At 44.6% G+C, this 19,651-nt stretch overlaps 1 protein-coding gene across 2 annotated transcripts in view; it reads right to left on the bottom strand.

Annotated features, from left to right (window-relative positions):
* The window catches only part of LOC308302159 (storkhead-box protein 2-like), a gene marked incomplete at its 5' end in the record, with an annotated part of 96,285 nt that overhangs the window by 20,155 nt on the left and 56,479 nt on the right, over positions 1–19,651 (bottom strand). For both annotated transcript variants that reach the window (XM_080746382.1, XM_080746383.1), the window contains 2 exons: positions 48–374; positions 12,977–13,129. In XM_080746382.1, coding sequence (XP_080602508.1) covers positions 48–374; positions 12,977–13,129 — 480 coding nt within the window. The remainder of the gene's footprint in view (positions 1–47; positions 375–12,976; positions 13,130–19,651) is intronic.

Genomic DNA, 19,651 nt, shown 5'->3' with positions numbered 1-19,651 from the left:
CATTATCGCGATATGACATTTTCATATCGTCCCATCCCTGCACTCACCTCCGCTGTGGTTCTGGCTGGGCTTGGGGTGCGTGCGCTCTACCCCCCGCCCCCCCACCACCACAGCGCCCCCGGAGGTGGAGGGTGTGACGGTGCCGGACAGCGGCGAGGTGCACTGCGTCTGCTGGTGCTGCGTGGCGCTGTGGCGCTCCGCGGAGCGCTCGTCCAGGTGGTACCACTTGGACGAGGTGCGGATGAGGCTGGGCGTGATGAAGTAGGTCTGCGGCGTCACGATGAAGTATCCGTCCGGCGTGGGGTAGATCTTACGCTCCCGGACCAGCATGCTCAGCGTGTGGTGCAGGACCTCCTCCGTGGGCGTGGGAACACCTGGAACCAATCACAGGGAGAAACAGGAGACTGTTAAACAACACACTTACTGCCCGGGTTATCGGATCCATGCGTTGACTGCCTTACTCGACTTAAGTTGGGTTATAACGTTTCCTATTGTAAACCGTAGCCTGCAGTCTGCGGGACCCGGCGCTGATGCAAAAACTCAAATTCCCATAATCCATCGGGAGATGATGTCATCAGGAAATGATAACCACCGTTCACAACATTGTAATGATTTTCAGGAAAATGGATGCATCTCGGAATCTATCTACAGATCGCGTTCTTGATCAAAACAAGCCCTTTTCTCCCGACCATAACAAAAGCACGGATGGGACCACATCGGACATCTGTGGGACCACAGGGGGTCCCCCTGTGGGTCCCGACTCACAGGTTGAGAACCACTGCCTTACACTACCTTACATTTATGTCAAATCTGTACATATTCACCCCTAACATACAGTTTATGTCATGAGGAAAATCTGGGAGAATATCTGTGTCCATTTTAAGACAGATCGACTTAAATTTTATTCTTGGCGTTTAACCACTTAAACCCCAGCATCCCTATTCTGGGGGGACATTCACCAACAAGGTAATGAATATGCAAATGTAAAAAACGTTATATACACGTAAGAACTAGTGTTAATAGTGTTAATAGTGACATCACACTAAACCTGCCGGTGTCTGTCCACATCTATCACTACATCTCCCATCATCCTCTCTGTCTCTCTCTCAGTCAGTCAGTCAGTCAGTCAGTCAGTCAGTCAGTCAGTCAGTCAGTCAGTCAGTCAGTCAGTCAGTCAGTCAGTGTCTCTCTCTCTCTCTCTCTCTCTCTCTCTCTCTCTCTCTCTCTCTCTTTCTCTCTCTCTCTCTCTCTATGGGTATTACTGGCTGTTACATCATAGTGGCCTTTCAGCCCAGTGTGAGTGATGCAAACACACACACACACACACACACACACACACACACACACACACACACACACACACACACACACACACACACACACACACACACACACACACACACACACACACACACACACACACACACACACACACACTGTCTGAGCTCTCAGTGAAACTGACGTCTTGTCACAATCAGTGACGTCATAGCAGGGCTGCACGGTTATGGCCATGATGGTCATTATCAGTATGATCATTATTTGGATCAATATTGCGATTTATTTTAGATCAATAGCTCTCCAAGTGCAGGTTGGGTCCTTGAGGGGATTCCAAAGGGCCCCAGCAAATTAAGTTAATATAGTGTCACAATAGCCATAAAGACCGGGAATGCATCTTTGTTGCGTTAAGATTTGAACCACTTTAACCATTATTTTATGATTTAACTATTAAAAAACAGCAGATATACAAGCTCACAGCGCGGCACGCTAAACAGTTTGAGCACCACATCATAGATCGTAGAAACATGTCTCAGGATAGGATTAGGAGACACTTTTAGGTATTTTTCAGGCCTAAAAGGGTGAAGCACTGGGGGGTCTAACAGATCCAAGGACCCCTTATAGCCAAGAGACAGACCAAGCACCCCCCCATTCTTTATAGACCATGGTGAATAACCCAAAACTTAGCAAAGCCTTGACTAGGTACAGACTCGGCAAACCCAGCCTTGCAATAGAGAAAGGCCGCCACAGACAGACCCCACTTCCAAGGGAAGACAGGCTATGCACCCACTGCACACAAAATGTAGTGGAAACAGAGCTACACTTTCTAACCACCTGCCCACTATACCAAGACATCAGAGGAGACACACACTTCCCACAGATTACACACAGTCAAAGTGAGTTTGAAAACATGGCCAACTAGAAGCAGTGCTCTTCCGAGCACAGGTCTCCACCAGGCCATGCGTCCTGGTGGTGCTACTGTATAATAGGCCAATGTAAAAAGGCTGGAATATGTTCTTCACCTTAGACCTTTCATGGCAATCGGACACTGCATGCATGATTTGAGGCATTGTTCCAAAAATGTGTTTTACTAAAGTCTACCTGCTGGTGGCGCTATAAAAGGCCAACATGAAAAGGGTAGCATTTGTTCCTTGACATAGTGGGAACATGTGTGGCAAATTTCACGGTAATCGCAAGCTGCGTTGATTTGAAGCATTTTGTTCAAAAACTGAGCAATCCCGCAAACTTTGGAAGCCAATATTAGCCAATTAGGATGGAATATGAAATATCAGACGGATCGGACTTGATCACATGACTATGGAGATACTGTGTACCGATTTGCATGATTTTTGGATCAAATCTCAAGGAATAATAGGAAAAATTGTGTTTTACATAAGTCGGCCTCCTGGTGGCGCTATAAAAGGCTGATGTGAAAAATGCAGGGAAAGGGTTTTTCCTTGGCCTCTAGGGAGTGCGCTTACAAAGTTTGAAACTGATCGGTGGAGTTATAGGTAAAACCACAAATCGGCCTGTTATAGCGCCACCATGAGGCTGCTTTCAAAAATTTGAAGTGGCATTTCTTCTTCGACCTAGTGGGAACGTGTGTGCGCGATTTCATGATAATTGCACTTTGCGTTTGGGATTTGAGGCATTTTGTTCCAAACGGCTCAATCCTACAAACTTTGGAAGCCAATCTTAGCCAATCAGGATGGAATATGAAAAATCGGACAGATCCGTGTCGATCACATGACTGTCGAGATACTGCCTACCGATTTGTAGGATTTTTGGACAAAATCTGTAAGAGTAGTGCACAGAAATGTGTCTTGCGAACATCGGCCACTAGGTGGCGCTAGAAAAGGCCCATTTGAAAAATTTAGGGCAGAGGTTCTAGATTGGCATCCAGGGAATGTGTGTGCTCACTTTGGCAGCGACCGGGCCAACGGCGACTGAGATTAGCTGCACACAAACTGCGAGGACACACACACACACACGGACGGACACACGGACACACGGACGGACGGACGCACGGACGGACGGACGGAGGGGAAAACATACTCTCCCCTCAGCCTTCGGCTGGTGGAGACAACAACACATGACTCCCATACCTACTGGGAGAAATACAACAATGTGCGAACACAGGAGCAAGATTTGTGTACCGTTGTGATAAAAGAAGGCTAGAGAATGGAATACAACCACCATAAGGACTACAAACCATTGAGTGACATCTAGACGTACTGCACATACAGTATAAACAGAGCTGCTACCTTTAAAACACATTTTAAACCAGAGGCCTTTTTTATACTAGCCTACTTAAAATCGTTTTGAGGAGAAATGTTTCTTTTTGTCCCAAAGCGACTACAAAAGATTGCTGCTATTTGTTTCAAAAAGCTTTCTGTATATATAACGCCAAAATGTGACATAGCTCTGTTTACACAATGCTGTTTCCCCTCCAACTGTAGACCTATATGTTCCCCATTTTCACACACCGGGTATAGCTGCTCAAATTCACCGCTCCACTTCGAACTGAGGGTTTGATTTTGATCTATTTTGACACTTGCTTTGGCAATGTAAACGTATGTTTTCTCATGCCAATAAAGCTCCCTAGAATTTGAATCTGTCTGTGTGTGTGTGTGTGTGTGTGTGTGCGTGCGTGTGTGTGTGTGTGTGTGTGTGCGTGCGTGTGCACGTGCGCACGTGTGTGTTGCTTGTCATTACATCATGTGTGTAGCTCCTATGACGACATGATGCAAGTTCCCTTTAGAGGGAAACCCCGTCTTTGACTGACACACACGCGCACGCGCGCACGCACACACACACACACACACACACACACACACACACACACACACACACACACACACACACACACACACACACACACACACACACACACACACACACACACACACACACACACACACACACACACACACACACACCCCACTGAGCTGTCTGAGAGGGAAAGTAACAACTCACATCAAGCGGCGCCCCGTCACCACCTGTGACGTCACCTGTGTTGATATCCACGGCACATTTGGATTTAGCTGTAGTCATAGTCTTTTGAATAGAATTCCATTTAGTTTTAGTCATCTGAAAAGATGACTAAATACGAAGGTTTTCGTCATAGCTTCAGGGCCCCTTCAAATGGGCACGATCCCGGCTGAGCCTGGATTCGCTAGTTCGGCCATAAACTCGGGCTTGGTTTGAACGCGACCCCGATACAATCCAAGTATGTCAATGGCCTTTTTATGACCTCACCGGTGCCTACGAGAATATCTAGCACGCTTCATTTTCTCGCACCACAGGGTACAAATCCTTGTCGTGTGAATGTTGTCTGGGAGATTCTCCAGAAAATCTCTCCAAGCCAGTCCATGCTCAACCATGAGAGAACAGCCAGTAGCATAAAAAAGGAGGGGGGCGGCTTATTATTATCATTTTACTTACTTTTTGAGCGGTGCAAACCACTCCTATAAGTGGCTGTGCGTGTGTCCGTAGCCTTTTTCCTCAGCGTTTTGCCATAGTAAAATGTGTGTGCGTAGTAGCATCATGTTTGTCTAGTGATGTCATATGTCGTATGTCTGTAGCCTTTTTCCTCAGCGTTTTGCCATAGCAAAATGTGTGTGTGTCCGTAGCTGTGCGTGTGTCCGTAGCCTTTTTCCTCAGCGTTTTGCCATAGCAAAATGTGTGTGTGTAGCATAGCCTGTACATCCTAGACTTAAATCCTAGTCTGAAGATGTTATGCAAGCACGACCACCGCTCACTTCACATTGGGTGTGATTTTTACTTTACTTTTCCCCCTAAAATGTTTTAATCGCTTGTTCAAAAACGTTATAGCCTTCATGTTTTCCAAATATGAGAGGAACGGTGTGTGTCTGTGTTGGAGTGCATGTCAGGTCCGTGGTCTGGATACCACATCCTGCCTTTTGCATGCTTGAAACTAAAGCTTACTTGTTAATGACAGCGTCGCCGTAGTGTGCGATGATTTTGTCAAGATTGACAATAAAACACAACACAAAGTATGCATATTACTCGTCGTCAACGTTGATGTCAAATCACATTAAAGGGCAAGTTCACCTCTGGGACAACCAGATGTTATTTTATTGTTGTTTGGGACAAGAGCAACACAATCCTGAGTTATTTTTTGTGTTCAATCTGTGTTTTGAGATATTTTAGTATTTCAGCATGAATGATGATGCATTTTGCATCATATGATGCCGCATGATGACTCATATGATGCAAAATGCATCATCATTCAAAAATAGCCGATCTACAAGCTCACAACGCGTCACAAGTCGGCCGTAGATGGAAAAAATAACTCATCAAGTACAGTGCAAAATCAGGTCTTCACATAGTGAAGTGATATTGATGAATTCCAAATATCACCAAATATCAAATTATTCCGAGGCACCCCTGGACTGCCGTCCCGGCACCCCAGGGTGACCCGTCACCCACTTTGAAAACCCCTGCCTTAGTGGACATTAGGGATGGCCAAATGGAGATTTTTTCTTAACCGATAACCGTTAAGGAAATGTGTTCAAAAATGCGCTATTTTAGCGATTTAAAAAAGGAAAATACACCCGTTTTCCCCATAATAAAGTGCCATATTTACACATTACAAACAATAAAACTAGGAGAAACAAGAATACAAATGTTTTCTAAAAGAAATTTGTTTTTGCAAAGAAACAGTGGGATTGAAATGATCAGACTGTAATGTGATGCGCTTTCGCCAGGCACGTGCGCACATACAGCAAAGGGGACTGGAGCCCTTAACTTTTATCAACAGAATTGTCCACCAAAAGGCCCTTCAGCCCATGCCTCTCTAGCATTCTGTGCACTCCCTGGATATCGCCTAACAAAACAGTCGCAGCGAGATGCTCGCATGTAGAGCAATAACTTTCAATCGTATGACTTTTGGAGTGGTTGAATCGGCTAAACGTGATGTCCATTTCATTCATTTTTTTCTCTCTCGCCCGTGTTTTGTGTGTGCTGATGCAGCGATCATTGAATTTGCGACTCTGAGCTCAGCTTTGTTATTTTCGCATATCCTACTGTAACCAAGACGACTTTAGCGTTCCTCACGTCATCAACATGTAACATTAGAAAGTTGTGTTTTAAGCTCTTCTTAAACGGGATTCAATGTGACGACGGGGGTCTGTTTTGTAAAATCCAATCGACGACACCACGACGGAGCATTTGTTGAACAAGTCAGCGTGTACGACTCCAAATCAAGCAGCGTCGCAGACTCTACAGTTGCGTGAATGCATGGATGTTACATAGACATTGGTGTCCCAGAAATGTGTGACCACAGCGCGTATAGTTGCATGGTTGATGACTTGATGTTGCGTAGATATTGGTGTACGGGGCTTTTGGTGTGACACAAGGGTTGATTTCCTTTTTCTTTTCTTTTTTATCGGTCAAAATTGACCGTTAGTGCTTACCGGTAACCAATTTCTTATCGGTTTAACGGTAACGGTTAGCCGTTGGCCATCCCTAGTGGACATGAACACATGGAACCACACATCAACACTATTAGCGCCTGGGCAGCTCAGCCGAGCTTCAAAAGCATGAGAAAACATACGTTTACATTGCCAAATCAAGTGTCAAAATATAATAATAACCATAAACAGATCTACTTACTGTAGAGTGCGACGCGTTTTGAGCTTTTAGATCGTCTATTTTTCTACTTTTGTGTGACTGTAGCCATGTTTCCATAAGCTTATTTCAAAAATAGGAAGCGAATTATCAGAAATTTGCATTAAGACAAAGTGAATTTAGCATGATTCCATTTGCCGGTGTCATTCGAATTAGCGACGTCGCATGAGTTGATCGGGCAGATTTTTTCAGACAGAACCGAGACTGCACGACTGCTGTGACTCACTGCACAGTGCTCAGTGCACACTCATCCTGCAAGTTTCCGCGTCCTCTGGAAGGTGGCCGATCTGCAAGCTCACAGTGCGGCGTGGAGACGCGGATGCGAGCTGCTGTGAGCTTGTAGATCGGCCACTTTTGGCACGCAACACGGTGTGATGAGGAAGGGTTAGCCACGGATGGCTTGATGACTCCGGGAGGTGAAAACGGGAGGATTTTATACACGGTCCGTGTCACTCTGTGTGTAACAAACAACCGGTTTGTTTTGTGGGCTATAAACGCTAAACAATGGACGTTAAGCGGCAGGGGAAAGTGTTAAGTTGGAGGACGATATGGACCCAGAACGTCATAATGTATTCGCATTTATTGTCTGACCCGTTTCCATTCACAAATGCGCATTTAGTTTCTTCGATAAAGCCTCAAAATCCACCTCCTCCAAGCGGATACATTATTTTGCGGTTTATTCGAATTTTGAAGTGTTTCCATAAAAAGATTTAAGCGAATAAGGCTTAATGCGCATTAAGAGGCTTTATGGAAACGCCACTATAGAATGACTTAAATAGAGAATTCATTCACGGAAAAAAGGTTAAAATACTGGAGTGATATAATGGAGTGAGAGTGGAACTATAGTGGTCCTCTCCATCATCAAAGACGACCACGCCCGCTCCAAGCCGCCACATTCCATCCCCATACACACACATAGATTCATGGCTGTTCATTTGAATGACAGTTAGCCGAAACCATGGGATCAGGCTTTGAAGCCCGGACTGGTATCTGTTGAAACCTTCCTGTGAGCCGATAGAGGGTATGCGCATGCATAAAGTGAATGGCAAATCGAGTGGCAAAGTGAGTGGCAAAGTGAGTTTAACATTGACTTTAATGCAATCAGATAGGACTTTTCTGTTTGGATGTATGGGCTGTCAAGGCCAGAAAGTAGTTGTTTTGCCACTCAGTAGGCGTTCCCGCATAACTTCCGGGTATGATGATGATGTCACACGCATACCCTCTATCACAGGGGTCTTCAACGTTTTCAGGCCGGGGACCCCCAAACTGATGGGGAGATGGAGCAGGGACCCCCTACCACCTCGTAGGGTGGGGGCGTCGGGGCTACGACATATTTTTTATTTTAAACATGTACAAGTTACAGCGAGCAGGGTGGGCCGTACCACTACCATTTCTAAACATACTACTTATTAATTGAGAACCAATGTCAATAATACCAACCATCTGTCAATTGCATAGTAATCATGTATTCAAGCTATTCAAAATGGATAGAATCATGATTAATCTTTTAACATAAATGTGAAGAAAAAAAATCATTTTTTGAAATCTTTTTTTTTTTTTAAAGCAATGATTTCGCGGACCCCCTGCAGTACCTCCGTGGACCCCCTAGGGGTTGCGGACCCCCTGTTGAAGACCCCTGCTCTATCAGATCTCAGTAAAAATGTGCCTCCTTCAAATGCCAATGAGAGAGGGGCCGCCCATAATGACCCCTCATGGGCATGAAGGAAAGCGTGAACGTCAACGATTTCAAGAAATGAACGTGTTTACTTTGTTTACGTTCATGGAAAAAAAGAACTAGTTCTCATGAACAAACGAATTACTAAAGGTGACTCCACACCAAAGAGACTACAGGAGACTCTTTCTAACTTTTCACAGACTGCAAAAGAACTGCTCTCACCAAAACAACACACAGCACTATTTACTAGCTTTGCTTTGGAGTCGATTGGTATAGGAATTGAGAGCTGAGATTGAGAATATGGTATTTAGTAAAAATGTGCGATGGGAAAATGTCTCTGGCTTTGTTTAGGCTTGCAAGGTTCTGCAGCAGTAGCAAACCACTCTACAACTCTACAACCTCCTGAATTCTACTGACGGACGGCCAGGGGCACAACTGGGAAAGTCCAGTCTTCCAGTTTTCTGTCCATACTGGTCGATAGCATTCCCGACCCACTGCAGAAAACCTGCCGTACTTAAGTAAAAGTGCCAATACTGCAATACTCTGTTGCAAGGAAAAGTCCGGAATTCAAAATATACTTGAGTAAACGTTACAAAAGCATTGGTACCATAATGTACTTGAAATACCACTACCAAAAGTAAAATAACTCATTATGCAGAGTGTCCCATTTCATGTTTTCAAATGTAAAAAAATCTATTGAAAATAGCTGATCTACAAGCTGACAATGCGACACATTGTCAGCTTGTAGATTTGGCTATTTTCAGACGTCCAAAATGAAGTGGTCATCGTATGTTTTGTAATAATAATCCAATTCTACAAAGTAACTAGTAACCAAAAGTTTTAAAATAATTGTAGTGGAGTGAAAGTACGATATTTTCCTCTGAGATGTAGTGGAGCAGAAGTAAAAGTATTGGAAGCCAACGATCGTAACCAAAAGCCTAATTCATGCTCTGTCCCACAACCGCGTGCAGATAACAGCTCACAATGCACCGCGTGCACGTTATGAGCTCATAGCTGCAGCTGGGCTAAAGTTGTTGCTTCACAAATCATGAAAGGGAGTCACAAAACCTCACAGACAGAACTGTGAACAGAGCGTGATGTCAGACCGTAAAAAAGTGTACACGTGTCGTCCAGACACACGGACGGACGGAAGGCGACATGATGTGCAGTTTCAGCATCCCCAGCATCTTTAAGATTCTGGGGAATTGAGAAAATCTCCACTCCATCACAAGGTGGTGATATCACCAAGAAAGTGTTCTGCAGAGAAGCTTGGATACACTCTAGAACAAGGGTCTTCAACGGGGTACTGGCCCTGGGACCCCTGTCAGAGTTACTACAAGGGGGCCTCCAAATCTTTGTGTGATAGGATAATTATTTTAAATGAACAACTTGAACCTTCGCATCCCTATTCTGGGGAGTAAGGAGCAAGTAGGGAGCAAGTAGGTTTGTTGTTGAGGTAAAAAAAAAAGAGCATACCAAGTACAGAGTGAAAGATCAAATGTACTAAGTATCAACAATTTAGTAGTTAAATGTCTGAAAAAAACACATTAACACAACTGATGACTGATGACAGTGCTGTCAAAAAAAGTCAATAAAAAACGGCAACACAATTTTATACAATATGTAGAGGGGGTCCCTGCTTTATCTCCCTCTCAGCTAAGGGGTCCTTGGCCTGAAAACATTGAAGACCCACTGGTCTAGAACCTACAGGCCTAAATGAGGAGCTTAATTTATCATGTTGTTTATAAGTCCTCTATAACATTATCATAAGCCTATGATCTGCAGTGTATGTAATGTGATTTCTGTGATATTTATTGCGACCGTAGGTCGCATTTACTACCAAAACCTCCACCGGCTGTCCGTGGGTGAGTCACACTTTTGCCCTGCTCATATCTCCACAACCGTTGCCCCCATCCATGCCAAATTTTGCACACACACTCCTTACCTGCCAAACTACAACCTCCAAGGACCCCCGGAGCTCCAGGGACCCCCAGGTCCCTGGGGGACCCCCAGGTCCGTCCGTGAGGCACACGTCACACGTCACACTTTTGCCCTGCTCATATCTCCACAACCGTTGCCCCCATCCATGCCACATTTTGCACACACACTCCTTACCTGCCAAACTACAACCTCCAAGGACCCCCGGAGCTTCAGGGACCCCCAGGTCCCTGGGGGACCCCCAGGTGTAAAAAATTACCAAATGTGCAAAAATGACCAAATGACCACCCCAACGGGGCAGCTCACGGGGAATTCCTGGGGACCACCCACTCCTGCTGCTCCAGAACGGATGCAAAAGTGGTGACGCCCCCAGTGGAGGACCCCCTCCACTGCAGCTCACATAAAATGCCGTAACTCGGCCTAGGAGCGTCCGGGAGAGCCGGGGCCGGTACCTATTCGTCCGCCAAGGCAACGCGGAGACCCCACCCCTCATTTCTCACATGGCCCTCTTCTAGCGCCACCTTCAGGCCGATTTTTAAAACACATTTTTGGCCACTGCTCCTACAGTTTTGGCCCTAAAATCACGCAAATTGCTACACAGTATGTCTACACTCATCCCATCAACATGAATCTGTCCCATATAGCTCCACCTCCAGGCCGATTTTTAAAAACACATTTTTGGACACTGCTCCTACAGATTTTGCCCTAAAATCACGAAAATCACTACACAGTATGTCTACATTCATGTCATCAACATGGATCAGGAAGATTTTGGAAAAACACATGTTTGCCCTATTTGTGGAGATAAGTGACCTACGGTCGCTTATCTCCCGATTAGGGAGTCTTACTGGTATGTGACTATGTAGCCGTATGGGAACTTCTTGTTTCACCACTGGAGAACTCTCCACATGAAAACTGTAGTCATTATTGCTGGCTCTCAGACATTGGCTAATCGAAGGGCCAGTCCCTGTTCCCCATGTATTTCAGCCATTCCGTAGACGCTCCATGCTATGACCTGACGAAGATGTATTGACATCGAACCGTTGTCACTCTTGCCTGCGCCCTGTAACTAATAACAAGGGGGACTGCCCCATAGGTCGAACTACCGTTGGGTCGTACAGCGTTGGCAGGCTAGATAATCACACGCGAGCGTCGACAGGTTAGATAATCACCCACGTCACGGTTACTGAGGTTAGGTTTAGGGTTAGGGTTAGAGTTAGGCATAGTTTTACTGAGGTTAGGATTAGGGTTTGGGTTAGAGTTTGGTGGTCGATCCAAAGGGTGTTCGACCTAATGACATGTTACGATAAAAAGGCCTAAACAGTCCGTGTTTGCTCCAGTACTTTCCTTCAACAGAACTGTGAACAACTTGGTACAAAAAAATGAACAAACTGAAATCAGACAATTTGACAGTAGAACTGCAGAGGTAAAGACACAAGTCTCGTATTGTATCAACGCCTCAGTGTTGACATAGAACAGCTAAAAACTGTTCCATATTAACAACTTCCATATTAAGACTTTTTCCACCAGGTAGTATATATAATAAAGAAAAGCTAAACCGCCAGCGATTTTCATGATTTTACCTTATTTTGAAGGACCCACGATGAACTTATAACATCAAACGATTTGGACAATCTGAGAGTAGAATCCTAGATTAATCTACTTTTCTGAATTCGCTACCATTGGTCTGATTGGAAAGCCAGATACCCGGATGACTGCATCTCCCCAAGGATCATGGGAGATGGAGTCCCTGCATTACTGCTGGGTGTATCAGGCGGCCGTCTGATACTAAACAATGAAAAGACCGATTCACGCGTATTAGGTGTATGGCGGCCAGGTGCGGTAAAATCTGAAGGCACGTTTTGGCGTAAATGGCAGCTAAAGTGTTAAGACATGCTGGCTTCTGTGAAATCCAAAAGAAAAGACCTAAAACAGTCGTGGTCGGCTGAGAACTTTAACTCTCGTACTGCCATGTAGGATGTCTTAAACTGCCATCAAAGTAGCTTAAAAGTAGCTTACCCTTGTGATTTCATAGAAAAATATCCATCCATTATTTCCAAACGCAATCTTTTATCTGTCATCGAAACAAACTGACTGCTGGGAGCAGCCATTTGCAATGAACAAGGCTCGCAAATGTCCCTCGCTCGCACCAGAAGTTTAGAGTATAGAAATTGAGAAACTAGATCCAGACATAGAAAACAACCAGAAAAGTGATTCTGCCGAACGAACGGCCGCTCGTTCATGGCCGTGCGCTACTTGAATAAACAGACGAGCCCGCTCGTTCATAGCAGTAAAATAGTTAATCCAGGAGTGTCAGAGTCCCAGAGATAAACATTGTATGAAATGGAGGTCGGGTGTCCAGTGCATATCAGACTGTTGTATGTTTAAATGGAGCTCAGTGTCCAAGGCATATCAGAATGTTGTTTATGCGGTTACCTGGGAAACATGTCTGCAGGTGATCGGTCAGGGCCTCCTGAGTGACAGGCTTGTGGGCGGAGTTCATAGCAGAGATAGCCAATAGCAGCACCTCTCCCAGGGGGATGAACTGCGATTGGCTGATAGGGGACATACTGATTGGCGACACATCACCTGTAGGGAGAGACAAAGATCATTTTAAGTATCACTGGTTATTATGAGACACACAATGACAGCATGATCCCAGTACATGTCATTGAGTACTAGACATGAGTACAATCTGTTGAGCATCTGTACAAAAGGTACACTACAATGAATCACTTATTAAGATATGGCATGTGGGGGCGCCCGCTGGCCTACTGGTCCAGGCGCATACCACTTAGGCATTGCCACATAGGCATGGATGCCTGGCGGTGTCGCCGGTTCGATTCCAGATCCGGACGACCTTTGCCGCGTGTCACTTTCATCTCTCCCCCCATTTCTTGTCAGTCTACTGTCCTATCAATAAAGCCATAAAAGCCCCAAAACTGATGGTGTGCGTGTGTGTGGTTGAAATAAGTGTTAGATAGCTCTATATTCCGATAGAATCATTACTATACAGCAGAGGTCTTCAACAGGGTGTCCGGGGTCCTCAGAGTTACTACAGGGGGTCCTCCAAATCTTTGTGTGATAGGTGCATGGTGACCCAGCTGAGGTTAACCATACAGCCACAGCGTTGCTGCATGCTTAAAAAGAGGAGAGGATGCATTTATGATCGGGCCTTTTGACCCAGAGGCTTTCAGCTTTCAGGAAGAAACAAAAAGACATATTTGCATATTACAAGCACACCTGGGGGTCTGTTTAGAGTAATGTGAACTCCATACAAAACAGAAAACAGTACAAAACTATGGCACCGCCTCTTTAAGTCTTCAAAGCATGGACAGAGCTGGTTCCCAGCGCTAAGTTGTCATACGATAGGAGCAGCCGCTCAGAACAGCTGTGAGCGTCTGTGAGGATCACATATCACTTTCCTCAATGGAAGCTTTCTATTGCACACACACCGTGTCTCACACACACGCACGCACGCACGCACGCACGCACGCACGCACGCACGCACGCACGCACGCACGCACGCACACACACACACACACACACACACACACACACACACACACACACACACACACACACACACACACACACACACACACACACACACACACACACACACACACACACACACACACACACACACACAGTTAAAGGTAGTGCATGACAGTGGTCTCAATCAGACAGTGGGTCAGGACACCCAGGGGAAGGGGACTTTTAAGACTTTTGAATACTAAAATACAGTAATCAACAAACTATAGTATAACAACTGGTCAAACAATTGGCAAATTGTCTAATAGAGGGAATGCGCGTGACATCATCATCATACCAGGAAGTTATGCAGGAACGCCTGCTCTGAGTGTAAAAAAAAATACTTTCTGGCCTTGACAGCCCATACATCCAAACAGAAAAGTCCTATCTGATTGCATTAAACAATGTTAAACTCACTCTGCCACTCACTTTGCTTTATGCATGCGCATACCGCAATATAAGAAAGAGGCAAACATTTTGAAAATAGCAGATCTACAAGCATGTATGGCTGCAGGTCTGCATTAAAGTTCGGTATTAAATGCTTCTATGAATCGAGTACAAAGGATACTCAATAGAAATCAATAGAAACAAGCCATAGGCTTTCTTGCGTTCCTCTTAACAGACATCAAACTGTACTTTTGCTTTTATTTTGATTTAGTATTCAATCAATCAATCAATCAATCAATCAATCAATCAATCCATCTTGTAGAGCTACCAAAGAGTGCAGCGCTGCGAGCTTGTAGATCTGCTATTTTTTTGAAAAATCTTGAAATGTGTATTTCAAAGCAAACTTTTGTAACTCAAATCTCTGCTTCTGGGGGGTCCCTGGAACAACATATTTTGAGATGGGGGTCCGTGGCCAGCCAAATACATGTATTTTTGGGGATCCTTGACATGAAAAAGTTGAGAACCACTGATTTAGAAGAAGGATTAACAAGACATTTATAGAATCTGGTCTAAAATATTCAAATACTTTTTTCATGATTTTTCCAAAATAGCACTCACGTGCGTGCGTTGGTGTGGGGCCGAACAAAAAACTAAACCCGAATTACTGGTTAAAAGGAGAACAAAACGATCAACAAACAAGCTCATCATAGACAGAATGTTGGACGGGTGGGGGTCTGCATTCTAACACCTACTCTGGCTACTATGGCTTAACAATGGCTTTAGGAAGTGATAGGTTTTTGTAGGTAAATGCATATCAATGGTCCATCCATTGTGTGAGCTGCTAAGGAGCCTAGTAGGTGTGAGAACTTCTGTCTGAAGCAGTCAAAGACATTTGGATAACAGAGGCTGATGGTGATGGATTCCTCAACTAATTAAATTACAAAGGTGGCTGCAAGGTAACCTGGCGTCACCGGTCTTTCCACCTCAGAGGAAAGCTAGGTGCTGGTTTTAAACGGGTGTGTGATCTGGTCTAGGCCTGGCCTAAACTGGCAACAGGCAGAAGAAGGCCCTAAAATGATGTCCTTGGGCGCTGGGTAGGGTGACCAGACGTCCCGTTTTACCCGGGACAGTCCCGTTTTCAAGCTGCGTGTCCCGGTGTCCCGACAAATATCTTTAAAACACTGATATGTCCCGCTTTTCAACATTCACTGCAAAATTGTCCCGGTTTTCGCCAGAATTAAAATAATAGTAGCTGTTTTCAGTGGTTGCATAGAAATGTATCATGTTCTTTTCATGAAAACATGCTCACCTAACCAATCAGAAAACAGGAACAAATTCATTGCGTGTCTGAATTCAACGCTGAGGCTGTTTGTCAATCACTCACTGCCTGTTTGCAACCCTGCGGTGCGTGTGTGCGCGTGCACGAATGTTAGAGAATTGGCACGTGCGTGCGCGGTAACGTGTGCATTGATTTTAGGGTCCCAGTTTTAGGCAACAGTGTTTTGCCTCCCGGTTTGAGTGGCTGGAAATATGGTCACACTAGCGCTGGGGAATTATTAAAACTTGATGCCGGTTTAGGTAGTTACGGGCAAAGTTTAGTCCGTCTGATGACTACAACATGGGGTAGGCTGTTCCCGCTCCCGAGATCCCAGGCTAGCTGCGAGGTAAATTCATAATTGTGACCAGGGCAGGAATTTCAGGGCCATCAGTTTGGCCTTGTGACCCTCAAAGAAATGGCATGACCTGGGCCACAGTGGCCTCAATGCCCCAGCTGGCTGTACCACTTCCTCCTCTGTCTCTTTCTGGTCATGTATAGACACTAGTGTCTTTTGTTGAGATTCTGAAAACTTAACTTACGAGTCCCCATCTTTAAACCAATCCAGTGACTTTGATTGGTGCGATCAGATTGTAAATACCATCATTTATCCATTTCAATGCAGATTAGGTTATCATCCCTAACCCTTAAATTCAACAAAGTCTTTCAATGGACGAAAATCTTGTTTTATTTGATGGCTTTCCTGCCCTGGCATTTGGCCTTTGTGCCCTCAAAAAATGGACGATACCAAAGGCCAAGTGGCCTTGCCCCTAAAATGACAAAATTCCAGTTTATCGTGGGCTAATAAATAGGCCTACATATTGAAGAGGTTACTTTGATCGGCGATCGCTCACGTGCACGAGCGCGTGCACATGCGTGCGTGCGACCGCTCCACTATAGCTAAAGCAGGGGTCTTCAACGTTTTCAGGCCAAGGACCCCTTAGACAGAGAGATGAAGCAGGGACCCCCACTAGAGCCTATATACTGTATACAATTGTGTTGCAAATTAAAAATGTTCATAGATTTCTTAAGACAGCGTAGACTTGTGTGACAGCACCGTCATCAATGTATGTTGGATTAATGTGTATTTTCAGACATTGAACCACTTGAACCGCCAATACTTCTACTTCTACTGCTCTTCTTTTCCCTTCACACCAAACCTCTTTGCCTAGAATAGCTGATCTACAAGCTCACAACGCCTCGCAACTAATGTGCCACTCAGAATAGGGATGCTAGGGTTCAATGTAAAAAAAAAACATGATCATATCACACAAAGATTTGGCGTCCCCCATGTAGTACCTCTGAGGACCCCCTGTTAAAGACCCCTGAGCTAAAGAATCCACAGCTCACCACTGGGTATGTCAGAGCTGTATGTTATGTAGATTCTAAACAGGTATGTCAGAGATCTACAGTATGTTATGTGTGCCTGTTGATGTGTGAGAGGCCTACAGCACAACAGCTGCCTCGTCCAGAATGCACTGTGTGTATCTATTCTGCATCTAGCATGAGGCAAGACCCACATTCAAATCAATCACTCAATACATATCATTTATGGGGGTCCTTGAAATGACAAAGTTTGAGAACCACTGATATAGATACAGATCTTCTAAATCCTAACTGTTTTCTGAAAAAAAAAAAAAAAAAAAAAAAAAAAAAAACAACACATGTTGCTATATCGGTGGCTCTCAAACTTTGTCATGTCAAGGACCCCCAAAATGATATGTATTTGTTCCAGGGACACCCAGAAGCAAGGATTTGAGTTCACTCTTTTACTGCCATATAGGTTGTTTATAATCTGCTCACGGCCATCAAAGTAGCTTACCTTTGCAATTTTATAGAAAAACAGCCATCCGTTATTCCCAATCACTGTCTTGTGTAAAAGATGGCAGCATTGCTGACAGAGTCGTGAAAAAAAAGCGCAGCCATTACGGAGCGAGAGGCTCCCCCTCCTGTTCGGGTTGCACCAGTTGTAGACATAGAAATAGAGAAACTAGATCCAGGCATAGAAAACCACCAGAAAAGTGATCCCGCCGCCATTGATCCCGCCGCCTTTGTTGTTCATGTGCGCCGCAGATTTGCTACTAGCGTTACGGGAGCTGCTGCTAATGTACACACCGGCACCACCCCTCATCTGCTCAGACAGGCTCAGCCACAGAAAGAACGAACGCTCTGTATGGCACTGGGACACGTGAAAAAAAAACAAGCACTTGTTCGGCGGCAAAAGTGTTAATACACTTATACCATTGAGGAGGTTGTATTGTGTCTCCCTGCTCTTCTGTTGAGACATTTAGAGCGTGTCAAAGGTCACGTCTCACCTCTAGACACAGGCTCTGACAAACATTCTGACCTGATGGTCAAAATGTGGCACTAGAGCAGGAAAACAGGGTTCAAATCCAGGGTAGGAGAGGAAGGTTACCTCATAGCAAAAATACATATAATACAAGTGTAGGACCAGAGGTGGAAAAAAAAAGTATCAATACTGCACTATAGAAATACTCTTACAAGTAAGAGTCCGGCATTTAAAATGTACTTGAGCTTTTACATAGGTGATGTCACCTGTGATGTGTCAAGGAAACCAACCCATAGACTGTAAAAATGTGTACACACACAGCTTCACGCACACAAGCTGAGACATTTCTAATGGTAAACTGCGACTATTATTACTGCTACACACATGTATTACAATGTACACACTGCTGCTACTGCTAATGTAGCAACAGTTAGTACAACACACACACACGCGCCCACACACGCCCACACACACACACACACACACACACACACACACACACACACACACACACACACACACACACACACACACACACACACACACACACACACACACGCACGCAGCTACTGGTGATAGTAGGATAACGAGTCTGGGCAAGTCAACAAAGATTCTGAAGACAAACATCAGACAAACATCAGCCTCAGGGTTGAATTCAGACCCCGTTCATGTTTCCTGACTGCTTCTACAGTATAACCTGATAAATGTTTGTCTATGCCAGTGGTTCCCAACCAGTGGTCCTTGAGGGGGTTCCAGGTGGTCCCCAGCTATAGATGATGGAGAGTTGGTAACCAAATGGACCCTTATAGATCTTTAACTCTTGAGAGTGTAATGAAAGAGTTAAATTATTGTTAACATCTGCATTACTTGATATATTTGTGTATTTTGATCAAGGTTTGCCTGTTATATCTCCTAGTGGCACCAACATCAATACCGCATGGAATTGTGGACAAAATCTTATCCTTAACAAAATATTCGAAGTTTGGGGTCTGAGAGTTTGTGTGGAAGAGTCCTTGAGCAAGACTCTGAATTGCATGGTTTCCTCAGACATCGGTGTGTGAATGTGTGTGTGAATGTAATGCAGAATCACTGTAAAGCGCTTTGGATGCAGGGTTAAAAACCACTGTTCTAGGCCAGTGGTTCTCAACCTTTTCAGGCCACGACCCCCAAAAATAATCATAGTTGAACTGGGGACAATGAAAACAGCTTCACTATTATTATTATTTTAACTCGGGACAATACAAACGTCTGGTCAACCTTGCTGCTAGTGTGAGCAGACATCGCTACACTGCCAATAAAACACTATTGATACATTACACTGACTGTAACTGAATACAGATAGTAGTAATACGATGCATCTGTCATGGTCCCAAGCTACAGCATGACAGCACATGCAGTCTAAAAGGTATTTTCACATATTCAAATATATGGCCTCCCTTTGAAAAACACTTTAGACATCCATACTACAGGACTTTAGACTTCAGAGCAGTGTTTCCTGACCTTTTATCTGCCAGGACACACTTTATATAGCCTAAAGATCCCAGGGCACACCTAGATATACGGGGTGTGTGGCTATTTTGAAAAT

Source organism: Nannobrachium achirus (assembly GCF_963921795.1).
Source record: "Nannobrachium achirus genome assembly, chromosome: 17".
Classification (NCBI taxonomy): domain Eukaryota; kingdom Metazoa; phylum Chordata; class Actinopteri; order Myctophiformes; family Myctophidae; genus Nannobrachium; species Nannobrachium achirus.
The sequence above is the reverse complement of the archived record's forward strand: the minus strand, read 5'-3'. Positions and strand labels throughout refer to the sequence as shown.